Source organism: Anabrus simplex, chromosome 1 (assembly GCF_040414725.1).
Source record: "Anabrus simplex isolate iqAnaSimp1 chromosome 1, ASM4041472v1, whole genome shotgun sequence".
Lineage (NCBI taxonomy): Eukaryota > Metazoa > Arthropoda > Insecta > Orthoptera > Tettigoniidae > Anabrus > Anabrus simplex.
The window spans coordinates 512053637-512077879 of NC_090265.1; the positions used below are offsets into that span (position 1 = coordinate 512053637).

General features: G+C 35.6%; 1 protein-coding gene across 5 annotated transcripts in view; it reads left to right on the forward strand.

Annotated features, from left to right (window-relative positions):
* LOC136857044 (uncharacterized) overlaps positions 1–23033 on the forward strand; it is a 572347-nt gene extending 549314 nt beyond the window's left edge. For all 5 annotated transcript variants that reach the window (XM_067135398.2, XM_067135399.2, XM_067135400.2 and 2 more), the window contains one exon: positions 21495–23033. In XM_067135398.2, the coding sequence (XP_066991499.2) occupies positions 21495–21679 (185 nt within the window). In that variant the 3' untranslated portion in view covers positions 21680–23033. The remainder of the gene's footprint in view (positions 1–21494) is intronic.
* Positions 23034–24243: the final 1210 nt, after the last annotated feature.

Sequence of the window (24243 nt, forward strand, 5' to 3'; positions counted from 1 at the left end):
CAACTGACCTCATGGATCGTGAACAATTAACATGTTATTTCATTACTTTAAAGTCACAGAAAAAAATCTTAACAAAAATAATATCTCTACTAATTCTAAATTGGACAAACATTTTTGTTTCATCTAAGTTGATTACTTGAGGCATGACGAATAGAATACCTAGTGAGATCACTTACCGAGTTCAAACGCGCTCCCGCAAAGCGGCTAGTGAAGCCAATCACCAACGCTACACAGTCAGCTGTTTTAGCGGAGGTTACACTAATACGCAAATAACCAAATACAACCCCCAATATTTTAGACTTATGAATAATACTGTCAGAGAGCTGTAAATAATATTTCTCAGACCTCGCGAAGAAATATCTTTGGACTTTAATAAGAGAACACTCACTCACCCGCTCTTCCCAGTTATCAATTTCGAGGGTCCAGCTTACCTTGTTGATCTCCTTCTTCCAGGTGCTTCGGGGTCTTCCTGGAGGTCTTCTCCCATTAAGAGATCCCTTGTATAGATCTTCTGGTGCTCTGTTATCCTGCATCTTCAGTACATGTCCAGCCCAGCGCAGTCTGTTGGATTCTATCACACTCATTATAGTGTGTTGTTGAGAGAGCGTGTAAATCTCATAATTAGATCTTTTCTGCCAGCTTTGAGAGATAGGATCGAACCATGGGCCAAATATTTTTCTTTAAACTTTATTATCAAAGCTTTTCAACTGTTGCTGCTCTTTCTTGGTTATACTCTGTCTCAGAACCATACAGAAGTACTGGTCGAATTATTGTATTATAGATAATAATTTTTTGCATTGTTAAAAACTTTGAACATAATATAGGTCTCATAGAGTAAAATGCCTTATTTGCATTCTTAATTCTAGCTTAGTGTTCCCGTCGCCTTTGGTTTAGCTCATCGATTAATACATCAAGGAATTTAAACTCCTCTACTCTTTCAAATATATATTTCCCAATCTTCCCCTCCTCGTGATTCAGTCTCTATACAACTATGTAATGCGTCTTTTTATCATTTACCCTTAAGTTAACTTTTGCTGCCATTTCCTGTAGTTCCACAAATAACTGCCTAATTTCTAATTCATTGCGGTCAATAAGAACAATATAATCCGCATATGCAAGGACTTTATGTTGTTTCCCCAATACGATGCCATCAGGTACAAGAGCTAATTTCCTGATAATCTTCTCCAGTGCAATGTTGAATAGAAGAGGAGAGAGTGCATCCCCTTATCTCAGACCAGTTTTATTCTGGATGGAATTTGATTTTCTTCCCTTGAGCAAAACACAGCTAACATTACCATCCATACACAGTTTGCACATGTTAATTAATTTTATGGGAAAGCCAAACTCCATCATGATGTTCCACAGCCCTTCTCTATAGATTGAATCATATGCCTTGAAGAAATCTATAGAGAGATAATGAACAGACTCCTTGTATTCCTACGCCATATCATTAATAGTCTTAATTGCAAATATGTTGTCTAGTGGATCTGTTACTACGAAAACCGTTCTGATAGTACCCCACAACATTTTCAGCAAATGGTTTTAAATGCTGTAAAAGAATAAAAGACAGAATTTTGTCGGCCATGATTACAAGAGATATACTACAATAGTTTTGAACTTCTTTCTTGTCCTCTCCTTTATGAATTGGACAATAAGTGATACCTTGCCATTCTTTTGGAATAACTTCATCGTGCCATATCCTTAGAATGATCTTATATATGTATTCATGTCATCTTTCTCCACCGTATTTAATAAGCTTAGCAGGAATGTTGTCACTACCTGAAGCTTTATTGTTTTTTAAATGGATAATACTTTGTAATACCTCTTGATATGATGGCTCTGGTATTTGTTGTTCTGATGGGGAACTATGGTTTACCAATACAGGTTTCTGGATCAGCACAATTCAGCAAGAAATCGAAGTATTGCTTACAGTATTTTAATTTAAATTTTTTCATGCTTTTACGGAAACACCCTGTATAACATGGAGTTTGGTGTATCATTGGGTAGCATCATTATTTCTTTAACGTAACTTTTATAATTTTGTCCAGGTCTTTAAGAGAAATGCTCGATAAGTGTGCACTGTAGTGGTATATCAATCCTGGCCAAATAAATTCATTGATAATTTTAGCTTTCTGTTCCAGTTTTAAAAGTGTAGTTTTAACTAAATTGTTTAAATCGGAAGAGTGGATATTATTTTATATCTGTCAAGAGATATTTTATTATTGAAATCAATTCCTAGATACTGCATTCATTGATTATTTAATGTTACTGATGGTATTATGGTCATTGAAGAATGGTGATTTTTCCCAGAACCAGTTTTCCTTTCTTTAGGATAATTGATTTTTTTTAAATTAATATTTATACCTATTTCTGTATAGCTACTTATGGCTGAAAAGTAAAATTGCTGCATCTTCCTTCGGTTCTGCTGATCATTGCTATATCATCAGCGAATGCGAAAGCAGACAATTGTGGGATTTCTTCGGATAAAATTTATCCATACTTGTCGCTGACGTCATGTTCAGTAAAGTCATGTAATATTTTATTAATTGCCAAATTGAAAAGGAATTGTGAAGTAGGGGAACCTTGTGCTACTCCACATAGGTTTGGATTTCTTAAAATCTGCTACTTGAACACTGTTCTGCAAAAGGAAAGCTATAGTAAGTTTACGTAAATTGTCTGGAATGACAGACTGCTGAAGAGCCCGTCTCATGTGCTGATGTCGTATAGAAATGGTTTAACATTAATAATAGATATCCTTATATGGGCTTATTAGGCTTGACAATACAGTTTCATTCAGTATTGCATTTCTGTTTTTGTTTATTTCACGTCAGTTTTTGTTTTTCATGTCAGTGTGTATTTTTAAAAAGCAGGCTTGGACTTTTACATGACTTAATTTTTACAGATTTTAGTTTCATATGGAATTCATACTATTGGGATATGACTTCTTGACCCAAAAGTCTTAAGTAATGGAAAGGAATAAACAAGACAAAAATCTAGTTATGTATGGAAGGAACCCACAACAGGAAAAACAACATGACAGATCAGCATGGAGAGAGGGAGTGATAGAAAGAGGAGAACAGGAACCCATAATAGGATTAATACAACGACAGATCAACATGGGGACAGGAAGTAAGAGAAAGAGTAGACAGAAATGAAACATAGAACTGCTATCTTCACGTAGACGAGCTTGCTTCCATACCTTGTTCTTGTACATCTGTATTACCATCAATCATCATCCCACATCCAGACATGTGGATGCCCATGGGCGTCGAATAGGAAGACCTGCACTAGGTGAGCTAAACATTTCCTCAGACACTTCCAGCACTAAAAGAAGAAAAAAAAGCCCATACGATGAATAAAAAAATACATCTATATCATCTTGTCCTCACAATGAGCTTGTTTATGCTTCATCAGGTAGGCAGGCACCAACATCCATTGAGAGTCGTCTTGAGAGATCTTCATTCTTCATGTGGGAAGTTTAGTATAAGAAGGAAGCTGGATAAACGTAGGGAAAAGGAAGAGACAAAAAGATAAATAATACTGGTGGTAAAAGACTAAGAATACAGCAGAAGCCCAAGATCCAGTGGGCTTCTTTTCTCCTTTGTTTGGAAAGCAGAAATGAACGTATCAAGGACTGAGAACAGAAGAACTTGATGATTAGACAGCCCATTTATGCGAAGACCGTGGTGTATGAAGATGTGGAGGTTGTAGTCTTTCTGGGTTTTCATGTTTGCCTGTCTCCTCTTTCTGTTGCTCCCTCGTACCATACTGACCTATCATGTTTAGGCATCTCCAAAAAGTGTACAAGTAGTAGTGTGATGTAAAATCAATAACATCATCATTGTGTTTATCTTCTTAGGAATTCCTATCCATTTCCTTTCTATATACTGTATAACACTGTTTTTACATTTCCGGAATTTACACTTTCTCACAGTATGCAACGTTTTTTCTCCATCCTCTGTTTCCCTATGTTCATAATGCAATCCAGTCCCCGAAATTTTGAATTTCCCACCATTTACACCTTGTAGACCAGAGAACATGAAAGATGAACCAAATGCCCTTGTGTTAATTAAGTCCAGGCTGTGCCGAGGGAGCAATAGCTACCGAAGTAGAGCCGCACTGTACCAAAGCCAGGTGCGGGACCACCGAGCTCGATAGCTGTAGTCGCTTAAGTGCGGCCAGTATCCAGTATCCCACTGTTGGCAGCCCTGAAAATGGCTTTCCGTGGTTTCCCATTTTCACACCGGGCAAATGCTGGGGCTGTACCTTAATTAAGGCCACGGCCGTTTCCTTCCCACTCCTAGTCCTCTCCTGTCCCATCGTTGCCATAAGACCTATCTGTGTCAGTGCGACGTAAAGCAACTAGCAAAAAAAAAAAAAAAAAAAAAAAAAGGGTGCAGGACCAAGCCATATCCCATGAGGTGGCCATTGATCTCTTCGCTTCAGTTTATCAGTTGCTTGCATCTTCACTGTATTACTGCTCTTGCAGTCATTTGCAACATCTTCAAACTAAATTGCACAACAAAATAAAAAAAATTTCTCAGATGAATACTCCAGAAAAAAAGCATTAACCCGGGAGTCCGACTCGTTGGCTTAATGGTCAGCGTACTGGCCTTCGGTTCAGAGGGTCTGGAGTTCAATTCCCAGCCGGGTTGGGGATTTTAACCTTCCTTGGTTAATTCCAATGGCTGGGTGTTTGTACTGTCCGCAACATCCCTGCAACTCGCACACCACACACACTATTATCCTCCACCACAATAACACACAGTTACCTACACATGGCAAATGCCGCCCACCCTCATCAGAGGGTCTACGTTACATGGGCTGCACCCAGTTAGGAATGGCCAGAGAAATTTTTTTTTTTTAAATTAACCCGGAGAGGGCGCACGATGTTTGATTACACGGAAGGGCGTGAACAGAACTTTTCTCTGCGTGGGTATGAGCTCGCAATAAAGAATGCTGTGTTTGATCCCTGCCTTATTTATTCAGCTATAAGTAAAATAACACTTTTTTTGTACAATATGTGTAATATTTAGCCACATCTGCGCATGCATTAAGCTACAATATGCAGATTATTAGTACATGCTCTAGACAAAGAAAATTTCACCATATATGCTGTTATAGACATCTCATATTCTATCATTAGGGGCTACACTACATAAACTGGTTCATAATTAGAATATATCAAGTCTGTTTCCTAAATCAGACAACTTTTAGATCTTAGTTCTGTCGGTCATATTCAAAATTCATTGTTTGTAACTACATCTTCTACCTTTCCAGAAACCTCGTATTTCCAATCAGCTTGATTCCAGTTCCGTCTGTGCTCCATAAATCAGGAAGGTTGAGGTACTTTGCCATATAAACTCCAGCCAGACACAAAAGTCCAATCATTGCTTTAATTTCTGCAAGGTTAGTCTCTCTCGCATCACGGTGCCTTTGAAATTTATCATGTTTCTTCTCAAGCCATATACGATACTGGTATACGTTACTATGTAATGCAATACATTATTAGGAAAAAAATAACTCCCACACCTGTAAAGGGGTATCAATATTCCTAGCCTTCCCTTTAGGGCCCAATAAATGAATTACAATATTTTTTCTCCTAGTACAACCTCACTTTTTAGCACAATGGACATTCCAAACAGTTTTGCCATCTTCGCCAGTGTGTTGTGGGGTAGCTTCAGTGTTATGTGGTGGAATTTCTCTCCATATTCTGAGTCTACTGATATTTCACTATCAGTCTCATGAGCACTTTCTTCAAATTTATCTTCTGCCTCGCATTCTTCTTCTGAATCTACAATCAGTTCAGTATCTTCAGCAAATTCATCTTTACTTCCATCAAAATGAAGCTCGTGAGCCAAAACCTGCACCTATAAAGGTGAGTCATTCTGATCTAATTCTTTTTCCATATTCATAAGTAGTTTATTAATACTTTCCTCCTCAGTGATATCCATTATGTTAGTAAATGAAAAAGTACGAGTAAATATCATCATACACTAAATGTAACACAGTCACACTTCATTGAAACACAAAAATGTATTGTGTCAGCAAGAGGCACACGGAGAATACTTCCGCATGGAAGACAATACCAAACAGTAACAATCGCCACAGCAACAGAGTTAGAGATAGAAATAAATTAACCTTGACGATAGGTCTCCAAAATACCCGAGAAGAATAAGACAAGCACAGGTGCGAGTTGGTCTAAGTCACATTCTCGTAGAAACAAAATAGAAAAAGTGCGGAGATTTTCTCCGTGGCACACTCTCTCCCGGGTTAAGATTCTACCATGGGCACAAACAATAATGATTGCTTTTCTTTTCAGAAACAATATAAAACTACTATTATCGTGATATTATTGATTTTTAATCATTCTGCCAATGTTCCAACACAGATCCATTTTTATTTTAAGTTTGTGTTGCCATATGATGCTGCAAACTGTAGAACATGAAACGTGACAAAATCTAGACTAATATATATAGATACTATATACTGTGACTTTGTTTATATATAACTAGAAAAGCGGCTGGAATTGATAAGATTTCTGGGGATATACTAAAGCCAATTGGTTGGGATATAGTACCATATCTGAAGTACTTATTTGATTATTGTTTGGTTGAAGGAGCTATACTAAATGAATGGAGCATTGCTATAGTAGCCCCTGTGTATAAAGGAAAGGGTGATAGACATAAAGCTGAAAGTTAGAGGCCAGTAAGTTTGACGTGCATTGCGTGTAAGCTTAGGAATGGCATTCTTTCTGATTATATAAGATATGTTTGCGAAATTAATAACTGGTTAGATAGAAGGCATTTCGGTTTTAGGAAAGGTTATTCCACTGAAGCTCAGCTTGTAGGTTTCCAACAAGATATAGTAGATATCTTGGATTCAGGAGGTCAAACGGACTGTGTCGCGATTGACCTGTCTAAAACATTTGATAGGGTCCATCATGGGAGACTACCGGCAAAATTGAGTGCAATTGGACAAGCAATCTTAGAAAGTATTGAACCAATTTTGAAATTTCTTCCAGCACTTGAAAAATAATACTGTATCTTTCCGTGTATCCCGGAATATCAAAGGGTTAAGAAACAATGTTAGGTTTATGGTCCACCCAATCTGTGCACATCACCTTACAAGTGAAAACTATTTAATATAAAAACATATTAAACATATTTTGGGACATGTTTAGTCTCTATTTGAGACTTATTCAGCCATAAAATCATGTGATAGATTACAAAACTCATTGTTCAGAAAATGAAAAGAAAGAAGAAAAAAAAAGAACAACCCAATGCCTTTTTAAGATCTATTTGAGATACGCTAAAGATATGATATACACTTATTTACACAAAATTATCCTCACTTCTCACAAAAACTTTTGTTATCTTCAATGTTAAAATTTGAAATATGACATGCCAGCCATAACGTCTCGTAACAGAATACAATGTTCATTGTTGCTGTCTAGTAATTTTAAACGGAAGTTCCTTTATGAACTGTTGAGAAAGCGCTGAAGACTAAATATACACATTATTTTTAATAAAGTAGTTTTAACACAACTTGCAAACAGTTTTTCTTAAATGTTGAATTTGAATGACCTTACTTGAAAATGTTACAAGCAGTGTTGGTATCTGGTAGTTTCAGTGTAAATTTCTTTCAAAATTAAGCTATTCTGGTAGAAGAAATCTGAAGCCTTTTGAGATAGCCTGTCTTATGGCAAAGATCAGCGCTGCATGACCACCATATTCATGGATTAAATGTTATGAATATTCCTGGTGATTTTTTAAGACAAGGTCTGGAAAGAACGAGATACAAAAATTAATGGGTTTAAAACCCCAAAAAATTTAAGAAAAGAGATGTTATGAATGCGTGACGTAAAAGCATACCTACAAATTTGCCAAAACTCCCTATAGCTGGTTCACGACTGAGCTTCACTCTGACTTGCTTCTTGCCACGCCTCTGCACGTGTTATAATTATGTTCTCTTATAAAGTATACAGAAAGGATTTAACACCAGAGAATCGCAAGAGATCAAAATACTTGAATTTTACATTTACAAACCCAGGGATTTTTCAAATCACAAAATTACTTAAACATGACTGTCAAGTCTTATTTTCAACTAAGAACAATAATGGTCATATATTTTATAACCATAATAGTGTAAATTACAATAAACAGAATTTTTTAGATTCAGGAATCTATAAACTTAAGTGTGATCAATGCTTTGTCATGTACATGGGGCAAACAGGTAGGAGTTTTAACTAGACATCTATATCAGTGCCAACAGACAAAAGAAGTATTCTGCAATGAATGTCCATATGGGAGGTACTGGTCACCAATATACTGACATAAATAAAGACTTCACCATTTTTAAAAAAGTGAGCAAAGAGGACCTGATGAGCAATTAAAAAAATCTGTTATATGAACAGACACCATCGCTTTCCTCATCACGAAAAATTAATAATTTGAAGTCACCTCCTCTAAAACAAGCATCCTACCCTCCCACTCGGACTATAGGCCGAGCTATTTCCCCTTCCCCCACTAAGAGCACTGTCACCCCCACTTCCTACCGCCCCTAGCCAAGTTCCGCTGGGCAAAAGAAAACATCATTATAATGCGCAGTAGCTTGGCGAGAAGCAAGGCTCAGTCGTGAACCAGCTATAGGATAGTTTAACCAAACTTCATGGTAAGTGTTTTACGTAACGCATTTGTGACAGAATCTCTTTTCTTAAATTTCCAAAGGTTTTAAGCCCATTAATTTTTATATCTCTTTCTTTCCAGACCTTGTCTCTTTTTTAAGGAATATTCATAAGCTTTAAGCCATGAATATGGTGGTCATGCAGCGCTGATCTTTGCCATACGACAGGCTATCTCAAAAGGCTTCAGATTTCTTCTACCAGAATAGCTTAATTTTGAAACAAATTTCCTTATGAATTAAAGTTTTTATATGTTCTGAAGTGGCTTTGGTCCCAATCCTATTCTGAAGCTAGAATTTCTATCTCCCTCATTCAACACACTGAACCTACCAGATACCAACACAGCTTGTAACATTTTCAAGTAAGGTCGTTCAGATTTAACATTGAAGAAAGATAGTTTGCAAGAAGTGTTAAACTACTTTATTTAATAATGTGTGTATTTTGTCTTCAATGCTTTCTCAACAGTTCATAAAGGAACTTCCGTTTTAAATTACTAGACAGCAACAATGGACGTTGTATTCTGTTATGAGACGTTATGGCTGGCATATCATATTTCAAGTTATATTTCAAATTTTAATATTGAAGATAACATAAAGTTTTTACAAGAAGTGAGGACAATTTTATGTACAAAGTATTATATCTTTAGTGTATCTCAAATAGTTCCAAAAGAGGCTTTGGGTTCTTTTTTTCATTTTCTGAACAATGAGTTTTGTAATCTACCACGTGATTTTATGGCTGAAGAAGTCTCAAATAGACGAAACATGTCCCAAAATATAAGTTTATGAATCTCAAAATTAGGGTAGCGAAAATTTGAAAGCGTTTTAAAAGAATGTCCAGTAAACAAAGTAATTCCCAAATTCTTAAAACCTTCCCAAAGAAAAAATATATCAACTCAGTTTCACCTTTCGATTCAAAACAAGGTCAACCACTTGTGGTTAAGGAAAGAGATTAAATTTCTTTACAGAAAGAAATCCTTTTTAAATGCAAAGTTATATTTAGCTCGTCTTGAGGCCTTCCTATAGCTGGTCCTTCTAGAATGTCATGTCGCAAATAAAATGGAATGCATCTTAAGTAAGAAACAAGCCACATTGGAGAAGAAATTAGATAATCTAAGGAGGGCAAAATATGATACGGAGGTTCTTAATAACTTTAATAATAAAAAATCTGGAAAAAATTCAGTTAACGGTTCAAGACAAGTTCGGTCAATTCGGTGGAAAACCTCTCTGGAATCCATTTCACAGACCAAGAATTAGACACTCTTAGTAGAGGACCTAAATTTAATTGGCGAAGTTTTAACAGAGATGATGATACCATTGCAACTATCGCCGAAGCAGAATCTAATATCCAAAAACTCCCTGTGGATTCTCGAAACTATCTTAGGTACGAATAAAGAAAATACTCCCACAGTTAGTCAGCTTAAAATCAATAATATATAAGTAATAATAATAATAATAATAACGTAAATGTTTCCACCTTTTCAATACAATATATTCACAAAATTACAAAATTATACGGTACTAGTTTCGACCCATCTAGGGGTCATCATCAGCCGTATTGGAGCAAAGATCATTTGTGGCGAAATCCTAAGACAATATTATTGTAAAGAATAACAAGTGAAATGAGATGTTATGGTAATAGTTAATAATACAAGGAATATACATACTAAGAGGTTTTTAACAAAGAATAAAGTATAAATGGGGTGTTGTAAAAATTATAATCATGGAAATCAGTAAGTTCTTGTATTAAAATGAAATATGGCTTAGGAAGAGGGCTTAAGGTGGGGCTGAAGGGTGCGGGAGAAAGTGTAAATGTCTTGGAAAAGTACCTTTGATTAAATTTAGGATTGAGTTTAGGTTGGCTGCATTATTGTTTCTGAGGAAAGTGATAAATAGATCGAAGAGTATGTTGGGTTTCTCTGAGATTTCATTGAGATTGTGACTGGCATTAAAGTATTGGTCTAGGTGTATGTAGTAATTTTCCATTATGTTCAGTAAAGGGCCCTTGTTTGCTAATACGAGGATGTCCATGTCTTGTTCAATATTGGTGAAATTATGGTTATAATCTTGCATGTGTTGGCCGATGGCTGAAAACTTGTTGTATTTTATTGCGTTCGTGTGCTCGTGGTATCTGATAATGAAGTTTCTCCCGGTTTGCCCGATGTAGGTTTTTTTACCGGTGGTACATTTGATCCTATAAACTCCTGATTTTAAAAAACTGCTGGTCTTGTTGATGTGTGAAGTATTGTATAAAACATTCATGTTCTTATTGTTGGTTTTGAAGGCTATTTTAACGCCTTGTTTCTTAAAGATGTTGGTTAACTTGTAGATATCATTGTTGAACGTGAAGGTGGAAAATGTTAGAGGTTTGGTTATTTCTTTTTTGAGGGTAGTTTTTGGGCGATGTTTGTGTTTATTGATTATCCTTTCTATAAAATGATTGCTGAAGCCGTTGAATTTTGCGATTCCGCGGATTGTGTTGAGTTCGTTTTTTAGATCTTTATTGGACATAGGTATGCTGAAGGCTCGGTGAACTAGGCTGTTGTATGTGGCTCGTTTGTGGGACTGGGGGTGCACTGAATCTTGGCGAATGGTGGAGGCTGTTTGAGTGGGTTTTCTGAAAATTTTATAACTGAAAGAATCTGAGTTTCTAGTGATGGTTAAATCTAGAAAGTTGATTTTTTGATTTGATTCGGATTCTAGTGTGAATTTGATATGAGGATCAATATTGTTGAGTCTTAAGAGGGTGGTGGGTGCGTTAATTGATTTCTCATTCATGATTACAAAGACATCGTTGACATATCTGGCCCAAAAGAGAATGTTTTCGAATTCGTTGTCAGTTTTGGTGTATTCGAGGAAGTCCAGGTATATTTCTGCTAAGATACCTGAGGCCAGTGACCCCATTGCCAAACCATTTTGTTGATATATGACATTGTCAAAAGTGAAGAAGTTATTGTCGATGATAAGTTTTAATATTGTGATAAAGTCTTGTATCTCTAGTTTGCTTAAGTGGCTGTTTTTGTTTAAATTGTTTATAATTATCGGAATTAATTGACAACGAATTCGAAAACATTCTCTTTTGGGCCAGATATGTCGACGATGTCTTTGTAATCATGAATGAGAAATCAATTAACGCACCCACCACCCTCTTAAGACTCAACAATATTGATCCTCATATCAAATTCACACTAGAATCCGAATCAAATCAAAAAATCAACTTTCTAGATTTAACCATCACTAGAAACTCAGATTCTTTCAGTTATAAAATTTTCAGAAAACCCACTCAAACAGCCTCCACCATTCGCCAAGATTCAGTGCACCCCCAGTCCCACAAACGAGCCACATACAACAGCCTAGTTCACCGAGCCTTCAGCATACCTATGTCCAATAAAGATCTAAAAAACGAACTCAACACAATCCGCGGAATCGCAAAATTCAACGGCTTCAGCAATCATTTTATAGAAAGGATAATCAATAAACACAAACATCGCCCAAAAACTACCCTCAAAAAAGAAATAACCAAACCTCTAACATTTTCCACCTTCACGTTCAACAATGATATCTACAAGTTAACCAACATCTTTAAGAAACAAGGCGTTAAAATAGCCTTCAAAACCAACAATAAGAACATGAATGTTTTATACAATACTTCACACATCAACAAGACCAGCAGTTTTTTAAAATCAGGAGTTTATAGGATCAAATGTACCACCGGTAAAAAAACCTACATCGGGCAAACCGGGAGAAACTTCATTATCAGATACCACGAGCACACTAACGCAATAAAATACAACAAGTTTTCAGCCATCGGCCAACACATGCAAGATTATAACCATAATTTCACCAATATTGAACAAGACATGGACATCCTCGTATTAGCAAACAAGGGCCCTTTACTGAACATAATGGAAAATTACTACATACACCTAGACCAATACTTTAATGCCAGTCACAATCTCAATGAAATCTCAGAGAAACCCAACATACTCTTCGATCTATTTATCACTTTCCTCAGAAACAATAATGCAGCCAACCTAAACTCAATCCTAAATTTAATCAAAGGTACTTTTCCAAGACATTTACACTTTCTCCCGCACCCTTCAGCCCCACCTTAAGCCCTCTTCCTAAGCCATATTTCATTTCAATACAAGAACTTACTGATTTCCATGATTATAATTTTTACAACACCCCATTTATACTTTATTCTTTGTTAAAAACCTCTTAGTATGTATATTCCTTGTATTATTAACTATTACCATAACATCTCATTTCACTTGTTATTCTTTAAAATAATATTGTCTTAGGATTTCGCCACAAATGATCTTTGCTCCAATACGGCTGATGATGACCCCTAGATGGGTCGAAACTAGTACCGTATAATTTTGTAATTTTGTGAATATATTGTATTGAAAAGGTGGAAACATTTACGTTATTATTATTATTACTTATATATTATTCTCAGTTCAATACGGACCAAAAACATGAAATTCATAACCATCAATTAAAATCAATATTCCATTAGACAAGGTAAAATGTATCAAGGATCTTGACGTCGTCATGACTAAAGCAGATAAAGGTTGATTTTACAGTCATATTGGATAGAAAAGATTACATTGAAAAAAACAGAACAGTTTATTCTCTGACAAATCATTTTCCAGAGTCAGTAAAGATCCCACAGCTAGGATACATAAAGTTTAAAATCTGTATTGAAAAATAAATTTATCCTCAATGAAGACGAAATTCAGAAGATGATAATTATGAACCCCAGGTTACCTACGGCTAGAGCATTGCCAAAAATCCATAAAGTGGGAGTACCTCTTAGACCTATTATTAACTGTAAGAACAGTCCCCACCGAGCTCGATAGCTGCTATTGCTTAAGTGCGGCCAGTATCCAGTATTCAGGAGATAGTAGGTTCGAACCCCACTGTCGGCAGCCCTGAAGATGGTTTTCCATGGTTTCCCATTTTCATACCAGGCAAATGCTGGGGCTGTACCTTAATTAAGGCCACGGCCGCTTCCTTCACACTCCTGGCACTTTCCTGTCCCATCGTCGCCATAAGACCTGTCTGTGTCAGTGCGACGCAAAGCAACTAGCAAAAAAAAACAGTCCTACGTATAAAATCTCTAAATTTATACACAGATTTCTTTCTAACAAGTATAGGTTACACAATGTCAATAATAAGAAATTCAGTAAATTATGTAAAAGTTTAGGTTTCAAACTTCTGCCACATCATTACTTATGTTCATATCACATTACTAAGATGTATGCAAATATCTCTGTCAGTAAAACAATAGATATTATTAGAGCGAATTTAACTAGTCAAGGTCGTCTAGGGAAGTTAGAGATTGAACAATTCATGAAAATTCTCGAGTTCCGTCACAAAAAACAACTATTTTACGCTCAACAACACCATTTATAGTCAAGAGGGATTACCAAAGGGAGCTCCAGCCTCGGATATGTTAGCCAATATTTGTTTAGTCCATCTAGAACACCGCAAAATAATTGGACATATTCAAGGTTTGGATTTTTTGACACGATTCGTGGACGACACCTTGTAATAATAGATAAGCGTTATAACAATAGTAACAATATCTTCTTCTTCTTCTTCTTCTTCTTCTTCTTCTTCTTCTTCTTCTTCTTCTTCTTCTTTGGCTCTACAGTTCATTGTGAACCTTGGCCTCTTCAACAATCTTCCACCATTTATCTCGATCCAACGCTAATACACTTTCCAATTGCAAGTTATGAATCTCATTCCGTATTGACGGTTATCACTTTACAAAAGAAAATATTTATAAAATCCTCCTATCAATAAAAAAGTCAAGTCATCTGTTAGATGAAGCAAAGTCTATACATGTTTCAGCCTAATCTCAAGGCCATCTTCAGTAGTAAAACAATGATTACATTATACAAACAAATTAAAAATCGTAGTGATGGGAAGTGACAGTGATCATGATTAGTGAGTTAAAAACACATTGAGGTACAAAGTCCTCTCGTCTAATAGATCTTGCTGACTGTTAATTTAAAACACTATGCTGAGGAGTGTAGTGAGACCGTCAATACTACGAATAAAACGTGTATAACATCTGTAATGAGAAAAAAGGAATATATGAGTGGATGAAGAACAAGTTAAGAATGGTGTACGAAAAGAAAACTCATATGACTTACTTGTAACTAAAAGTTGTCGTCTCGAATGGAGATGACCTTGTCAGTCTCAAGTCACATTGACAACTAAGCCTGTGTGTGGCTTACTGTGTATCTGTGTTGATGTGGTTGGGAGGGTTAATGGAGGGGGAGGGAGGGACGTTGTGATTCGCAGAAGGAGGGTGTTGATGGAAGGGCGGGTCTTGTTCTAGAATGTCGGTAGTGAAACTCTTTTTTATTAATGAACTGTTCGCAGATGAGCGGGACAAAGGTTTCCAATAAAATATTTTTATTTTCGTTGATATAATTTAAGTTATAGACAGGATTGTTATATTGGTCGATATCTATATATATCTATGTATGTGTATATATATATATATATATTCTCTAGTATATTAAGTAAGGGACCTGTCTGTTCGTAATGCAGGATCTTTAAATCTTGATCAATTGTTGTGTATTTATGATTTTTCTCTCTACAATGTTCGCTCATGGCTGAGTAGCGATTATACTTTAGGGCATTAAGATGTTCGGAGTATCTTACATTGAAACTGCGGCCTGTTTGCCCAATATACGTTGAAAGACATGATTGGCATTTTAATTTGTATATTCCAGAGTTAGAAACATTTTTGTATTGGTGTGAACGGTCTTGAAAGCTACTTTTAACTTGTGTTTTTAAAGATGTTTGAAATAGAATATATATTATTATTATTAAAGGTAAATGTGGTGAACTTCTCTTTATGGGAAGATTGTTTTTCTAAGGTGGTCTTGGGTTTATTTCTAAATTTATTGAGAATTTCATTCACGAAAGCTTTACTGAAACCATTACCTTCGGCTGTTGCATAAATGGTGTTGATTTCCTTTCTAAAATTCTTACGGGATAAAGGAACATTAAGAGCTCTGAAAATCATTCTATTGTAAGCTGTCTTCTTCTGTGTCCCTGGGTGTAGAGAAGTTTGGTGGATTGTGTTTATTGTGTGAGTGGGCTTCCTGTAAATATTAAAAGAAATGGTTTTATTCTGATTGCGAGTAATAGTTAAGTCAAGATAATTAAGTGGAATTGTTGTTCTCGGATTCTATCGTAAACTTTATGTGTGGATCCAGGTTATTAAGTAATTCAAGAACGGTGTTGCTGTCAGTAATGTGAGAATCCAGGATAATAAAAGTATCATCCACATACCGAGTCCAATGTTTGATCCCATTAATTTTACCTATAATGTTAGTGTATTTGAGGAAATCTACGTAAATATCAGCGAGGATTCCCGAGGCCGGTGACCCCATAGGAAGCCCCTTCTGTTGGTATATGATGTTATTAAAAGTAAAGAAGCCATTATTTAATGTAAACTTGAGGATCTGAATAAACTCTTCTATCTCCCCTATAGTCAATTTACTGAATTTGGAAAGATTGTTTTTTACTATTTCGATAGTTTTATTGACGGGTACATTCGCGTACATATTTACTATGTCAAAGGAGTGAAGGGTGTAATGTTTCGGTAACGTGAGATTTTTTTTATTCTATTGCAGAATTCCAGGGAATTTTTGACTGACGTGTTAGCTTGAAAGGAATGTGTTTTAAGAAAATTCACATTACTTAAACATGACTGTCAAGTCTTATTTTCAACTAAGAACAATAATGGTCATATATTTTATAACCATAATAGTGTAAATTACAATAAACAGGATTTCTTAGATTCAGGAATCTATAAACTTAAGTGCAATCAATGTTTTGTCACGTACGTGGGGCAAACAGGTAGGAGTTTTAACTAGACATCTATATCAGTGACAACAGACACAAGAAGTATTCTGCAATGAGTGTCCATATGGGAGGTACTGGTCACCAATATACTGACATAAGTAAAGACTTGACCATTTTTGAAAAAAAGTGAGCAAAGGGAACCTGATGAACAATTACGAAAATATTTATATAGGTTTGGACCAGAGTATGAACGCAAACAAAAATTTGAAAGACGTACAAGAGAACAAAAATCCGTTACATGAACAGACACCATCACATTTATCATCACAAAAAATTAATAATTTGAAGTAACCTCCCACCCTCCCGCTCCAACTATAGGCTGAGCTGTTTTCCCTTCCCCCGCTAATAGCACTCCCCGCTGCCTACCGCCCCTAGCCAAGTTCTGCTGGGCGAAAGAAAACATAATTATAACGCGTAGTAGCATGGTGAGAAGCAAGTCAGAGTGAGGCTCTGTCGTGAACCAGCTATGGGGAGTTTCACCAAATTTGATGGTAAGCTTTTACGTCACGCATTCGTGACGGAATCTCTTTTCTTATATTTCCGAAGGTTTTAAACCCAGTAATTTTTATATCTCTTTCTTTCCAGACCTTGTCTTTTTTTTTAAGGAATATTCATAAGATTTAAGCCACGAGTATGGTGGTCATGCAGCGCTGATCTTTGGCATACGACAGACTATCACAAAAGGCTTCAGATTTATTTTACCAGAATAGCCTAATTTTAAAAGAAATTTCCATTCAAGTTAAAGTTTTTATAATTATGTTCTGAGGTCGGTTTGGTCCCAGTCCTATTCCGAGGCCAGTATTTTTATCTCCCTCGATCAACACACTGAAACTACCAGATACCAACACTGCTACATTTTCAAGTAAGGTCGTTCAAATTTAACATTGAAGAAAGATTGTTTGCAAGAAGTGTTAACCTACTTCATTAAATAATGTGTATATTTTGTCTTCAGTGCTTTCTCAACAGTTCATAAAGAAGCTTCCGTTTTAAATTACTAGACAGCAACAATGGACATTGTATTCCGTTATGAGACGTTATGGCTGGCATGTCATATTTCAAGTTATATTTCAAATTTTAACATTGATGATCAGAAAAGTTTTTGCAAGAAGTGAGGACAATTTTGTGTAAATAAGTGTATATTATATCTTCAGCGTATCTCAAATAGTTCTTAAAAGGGCATTTGCTTCTTCCATTTTTTCAATATCTGAACAGTGAGTTTTGTAATCTACCATGTGATGTTATGGCTGAAGAAGTCTCAGAGACGAAACATGTCCTAAACTATGTTTAGTATGTTTTTGTATGAAATAGTTTTCACTTGTAAATTGGTGTTGATTGATTGATAAATCTAACATTGTTTCTTAATTTTAACTGTATCAATACGGATCTGAAGTTTGTAAATTGTAATATATCAAAGGGTTCCCATGAGAACCATGATTTAAGGAAAAAATGGCATCAATAATAAGTAAAAACTACTTGGCTGATGGAGTTTAAATTTGGAAAGCTTTTAGTTGGTACCTGTGGTTAAAACACACACTAATTATTACGCTGTCTTTTAAGTAGACTATGTAGTGAAATTAAATGTAAAGCAAGTCAAAGAAAAATGTAGGCTTTGGGAACCTTAAACTTGATTGCGTTGCCTAAACGGTTGGTCCTTTCAATGATGGAGTGCATCAATTGTGCCTGAAATTTGATTCCCCATAAGATGTTTACATGAATTTTCATCATATCTGTAATAGTTTTCAAAAAAAAGTGTTTTGCTGTGTTTTGGTGTCTGTCTTGGTTTTATTCACGTAAAAACTACTTGATGGGCTGTGCTTAAATTTGGCAAGCATGTAAGTGGAACCTTTGGTTAATATATAGGCTAATTACTATCTTAGGAATGCCCTGCAGGGAAATAAAATGTGAATCAGGTCATACGAAAATGTGCGCCTAGGATCCTTAAAAGGGTATATAACCTGCGTAAATGGTTAGTCCTATTAAATAATGGAGTCGGTGAATTTACTTAAAATTCTATTTCCTAGAAAAATGTTTGTAAGCATTTCCTTCATAATTCTAACAGTATTCTGGTAAAAGATTTTTTATCACACTATCTCTTAAGCGGGCCATGTACCAAAAGAAAATATTAAGCAAATCATAGGAAAATGTACATCTGGGACCCTTAAAAGCTTATAAGCTGCCTGGACAGTTAAACCTATTAAACAATGGAGCAGAGCAGCTGAACTTAAAATTTTATTTGCCACGAAAAAAGTTCATATGAATTTTCTTGGTAACTAATAATTTTAGAGAAAGGAATGTTTCTTTGTTTTGGTATATACTTTTGAGGGTTGGAGTGGGATATCCTTACTTTGAATGAATAAAATATGCCACAGTATGGCAGGAGCTGTACCATTTAATATGAGAACTTTTGCATTCGTGTGAGATTCACAGCACCCACTCATCCTCTCGCCTTTTCTTTGTTTTGCAGTAACCAAGTACAAGCCATATGCAATAGACTCTGCTTCAATTTGAGGACATTACACTAGTGCCACATGTGAGTCTATCTTATTTTGAATTCCTTTGATTGGCAAGAAACGTGGATAGATTTAACAAATTATGAAACAAAAACAAAAAATACCCTCGGTCTGCCTGCAAGATACTGCTCTAATGTAACAGAAATTGTTTTACCTCTTGCTCAGTCGCAGCCTTCCTGATTCTTAACAGTCTCCAAGTTATGACAAATTTCAGCGGTATGTCTTGGAAACATACTGTTCTTTTGGTAACCGTTTTACACGATATCTATACACAGGCCATTATCTCATTTATATTCCAATTTAAAAAATATCATCAATCATTAATAATTTTTCCTTTGAATTGTACTTACGCAGATACATATTAAAAGAACGCTTTTCTGCATTAATATTGCTGTCATGTTGGTTTTCTGTCCATTGGCAGATCCTCTAAGACTTTCGAAGAACCACAGAGACAGGAGAGTGAGTGTCTGCCATTATAGTGAGAACTTCCCAATTGGATTGTGACTGGCATTAGGCAAGGGGGCCTGTCATCATAATGAAAATTTGCTCACCTGGACTTCACGTGATAAAACGACATATGGCGACCTCCCAGTCGTGTTTCTAGGGTAACGCTAAGAGCTACTCTCAATCTGTACATTACTTCACCCACAATTCTTTATAAGAGTTCCACAGTGAAGCACGGGTAAATCAGATAGTTAAAAGGCCTCTTTTCATGACGTTGCTCCAACACAGATAGGTCTTATGGCATCAATGTGATAAGAAAGGCCTAGGAGTGGGATGGAAGCAGCCATGGCCTTAATTAAAATGGGAAAATGGGAAACCGTGGAAAACCATCTTCAGAGCTGCCAACAGTGGGGTTTGAACCTACTATCTCCTGGGTGCAAACTCACAGCTGCGCACCCCTAATTGCATGGCCAACTCGTCCGGCCTCTTTGTGAGAAATTTCATATGAAGAGCTTTAAAACATGGAATTTCTTTAATGCATATTAAGTTGTTGTTTTTTTTTTTTTAGTTGATGTATGTATGTATGCATGGTAAGATGATTTTTTTCTGCTTTATTGGAAGGCTGAAATTAATATATGGCGGGTATATTGCTAGTAAGTAAGGTAAGAGAGTGATTGTAAAAATGGGAAGGTGATAAGGTTGGCGGATGATGGTAAAATGTGATAGCATAATTTAATATGAGTGACTTATGTGATTATAGTTGATGTATGTATGAATGGGAAAATGATTTTTGCTGCTTTTTTGTATGTAAATTACAATAAATGAGTGGAGTGAGGTAATGATAACAAGGAAGTAGTTCATGCAGAAACTGCAACACAAGGAGATTGCAGCACATTAACGCAGCAGGAGGTGTAAGGTTTTGGCTGTATCAGCGAACCTGAGTAGGTCAATGAGAGTGGATGGCATAAGTTATGGAATGTGCAAGGTTCGCGAGTCCAGCCAGAAGAGAGATGAAGATCTTTAAACTCCATGTGCCGTTTTGCCGTTATTTTATTTTACCTTATTATAGGTCATTTTATCCAGTTCACGTATTACCAGGGCTTTTGGGTCTCCGGAAAGGAGTCTCCCGTGAGCCATTTGACTCAAATTATTATATTGTTGTGTTGTATTATTATTATTATTATTATTATTATTATTATTATTATTTTATTTAGGGGAGTTTAAGTTGAAAGAGCTTGACTAGGTCGGGCACTATTATTATTTTTCTCCATTATTAGATCACTAAGGTAGAAAATACTGTAGATCTGGAGAAAAATAGAGAATATAAGCTGTCTTCCTCAGAGGCCGAGGTTCGATTCCTGGTACTGTAAAAGATTTAAGATTGGCATTTTGGTTGCCATATGGCTAAAAAGTATATGCAGCTCACCTCCATTTGGGGTATGACTGAAAAGGTCTGCACCACCTTGAGGAATACGAGGACTGGACGTGCAATCTAAACCACTCAGTCTTGACTTTTCACTGTTATTTCAAAACTCCCAAATGTACGTTGCTCAGTCAATCAATAATCAATATTAAGTTTTTTCCCACGTAAATTGTATAAAGACAAACTTTTCTTGGCTGGCAGTGCACATAAGTTTTTACACAATTCTCCACAATTTACAAGTTCTCGCAATTTACACTTTTATATATGTATATAAAACCAAATGAAAGATTATTTAAAACTGAAATTTTCTGTACATTGAAAACAGTATAACAATTAAATTTGTATTTGTATAGATACATGTTAAAAGTTATTTTTTGCTGTCCTATCTGCATTGTGAGGGTAGTTCCACAAAATTATAATGGGAGACAGATCCTTTTAGAAGTTAAATAACATCCAGTTACATATTACTGTACCATTAGTACATACTGTGCATTGTATTGTGATATGTTTACATAAGCTAAATAAATTTTGTGTCTTTGCAGAAAGCGTCTTTGCTCCTAAAGATATCGACCTTGAAAATGGAGATATAGATGATGATGAAAGAGAATTGGAAGCTTTCAAACGCTTCTGCTTTAACTCCGTGCCACCCAAGCGGAAAGAAAAAGTGCATCTCAATATCAAGGATATTGTTCTCAAGAAGAAATCTTCAGCAATTGGATGCAGCTAAAGGAATTGATGACTTGTTCTCAAGCACTGGTTCTTTCATTCACAACACATTAATGTATCATTTCTCACATCAAATTAGTTGAATTACAAAAAAAGAAAAAATGAACTGAACAAATTTGACTTTATTTTTCATCAGTATTTTGTTCCAAAAGACCCACTTAGTTGTTGCTTTCTAAGCTGAAGCATCTGGAAATGTTTCAGTTAAGAGTAGACAGCAAAATTTCCTGGTGATACTTGATATATGTTCTAGCTTTATAAGGATTATTTTAGTGTGTTATACTCTTTAAACTGCTGGACTAGTTATATAGTGTTAGGAAATGAGACTGTCTGATCTCAAGTTTTGATACTGACAGGTTTTAAGTTATATATTTTAAGAAAATCACATACTGCCAATAAAATAATTTGGACTTCATTTTCTGTACTTGTATATCGATATTGTGAAGATAGGAATATGAAGTGCATCTTTTGTGGTTGCTTCCAAATAATAATTTTGTTGCAAGCTTTCAGTACAGGCACAACTATATATGCAGTTGTTTTCACAAATCTTAAGAAATTGTTCTTGTTCTTTTTTGTAAATAGTTTATTTCCACATTGACATGTCTGAGTGTAAATACAAAAAGGAAAGGGAAAAAAAGGCATTCCTTGAGTACTGTACTACTTTATCTCAGTGTTGTAGTTGCTGGATTGCTAAACATTTATGTGGAAAGTAAAATGTCTTTAGGATTAATTTTTCCCTTAAACAGGGCAGTGTGTTATTGGGTTACAGCTGCAGTGGATTCTGGACTTGAAGATGTACCCCTTAGTAAATATCCCAAGAGTTTGGTTTAATTTTACCAGATATGTTTTCTGGTTATTTTGTACATTACAGTACAAATGAATGAAAAAACTGCCATAAAGAGTATTATGGATGCTTCTGTAATGTGCATTGTTATTGCTTTGAGCTGTGAAATATTATGGAAGTTAGGGCAAGATATTAATTATAATATCTTATCTACGCATGTTGCACATTATTTTATGATACTTGCAGGTGGTAGTTTTATAAGATGAAAGCCATCCATGATATTGAGTTGCTTGTGCTTCTTTTTAAGTTGATGTACATAGTCAAGTTTGCTATTCAGTACAAGAGTACAAGGCAAATATTACATTCTGATGTCCAACATTCAACTCGCTGTCTGGAGACTGGACAAAACTATTATATACTGTGGATTTCAATAATCCTGATTTTTTTACGTGTTGAATCCACGAAGGGCTGAGACCCTTGGGTCTGTGGTAGTGTATTTGTTATACCAAGATTTATTTAGCCATTGAAAATATTAGATTAAAATACTATGAATGAAAGCTTGATTCATTTTTTAATGTAGAACATACATACAATAGTGTTAAGAAATTGTACATTATGAAGAGAAATTTATCTCCCTTTCTTGCTTTACTCCTTATCAGCTGCTGACATTTTTAGAGCTGGTAGTATTTACTACAGTGTATTGTGTCTAAAATGCTGGTGACTTTGATACTTAGCCCTTAAATATCATAAAATTTGCTAAATACGGCTGTAGTGGGCAGCTTCATCTAAAGTAATAATTCAGTATTAAATCAGCAAAAGTTATTTCTTGTGCATATTAACTCTTTGCAGGTGTGGACACACACACACACAAAATCTCTCTCTATCTATATATATAAAGAAAATTGACAAGTTGGAATTTACTCCAGAGAATGAAGTGTGTGTGTGGGGGGGTAAATCTTTGAACTGCTATTATTATGCATGGATGGTCCCTTTCAGAACACACAAAACTTTATTTATGATTTTGTTTGCGGAGGATCCAGGATGCTTTCATCTCTTCACTAAAGATCCTCTTCCTTTCTTCTGTCCACTTGGTACCTGCTCTTTTTGATACTTCATTCTCTGGAGTAACTTCCCACTTGTCAATTTTCTTTTTTTCTATATATATTTTGATTCAAAATTTCTTCGGGTTGAATTTGTGCGTTCTTCATGCCCACTTTTGTTTGTTGGGTCCAAGGGAAATTCTTCAATTTATCAACTCATTCAAGAATTTAGTGGGTTTGTCCGGTTTCTGGAAGCCTCTTAACATGTCCATAAAATTGTAGCCTTTTCCTGAGGTCTGCTGCAATATTAATATTTACGGGATTGGAGGCGGTACCCTTCTTCCGTGTGTCTTGGTCCTAAAATTTTCCTCATGATTTTTCGCTCTTCTTTTAGGATATTTTCTAGCTCGCCCTTTTTATGAAGTGTTAAGAGTTTCCCCTGCATATAAAGCCTTAGGTTTGATTACAGTATTTTAATGTTTAATCTCAACGCAGATAGACATACATTTTTTGATGTAGATTTCTCTTTTCTCCCATATACTTTTCTGAGTTTTTGGACACGGTTGTTTTGGGCTATTTATTCTTGTCTGGTTGGCTCGAGGATTTCGCCCAGCTACTTGAAGTGAGGGACTCTGTTGATTTGTCCATATTTTGTATTGATACTATGGATGTCTAGTTTTGAACAGAAAAATTCAGTTTTCTGGAAGGAGATATGAAGTCTGACCTTTCTGGCACATTCTTGGA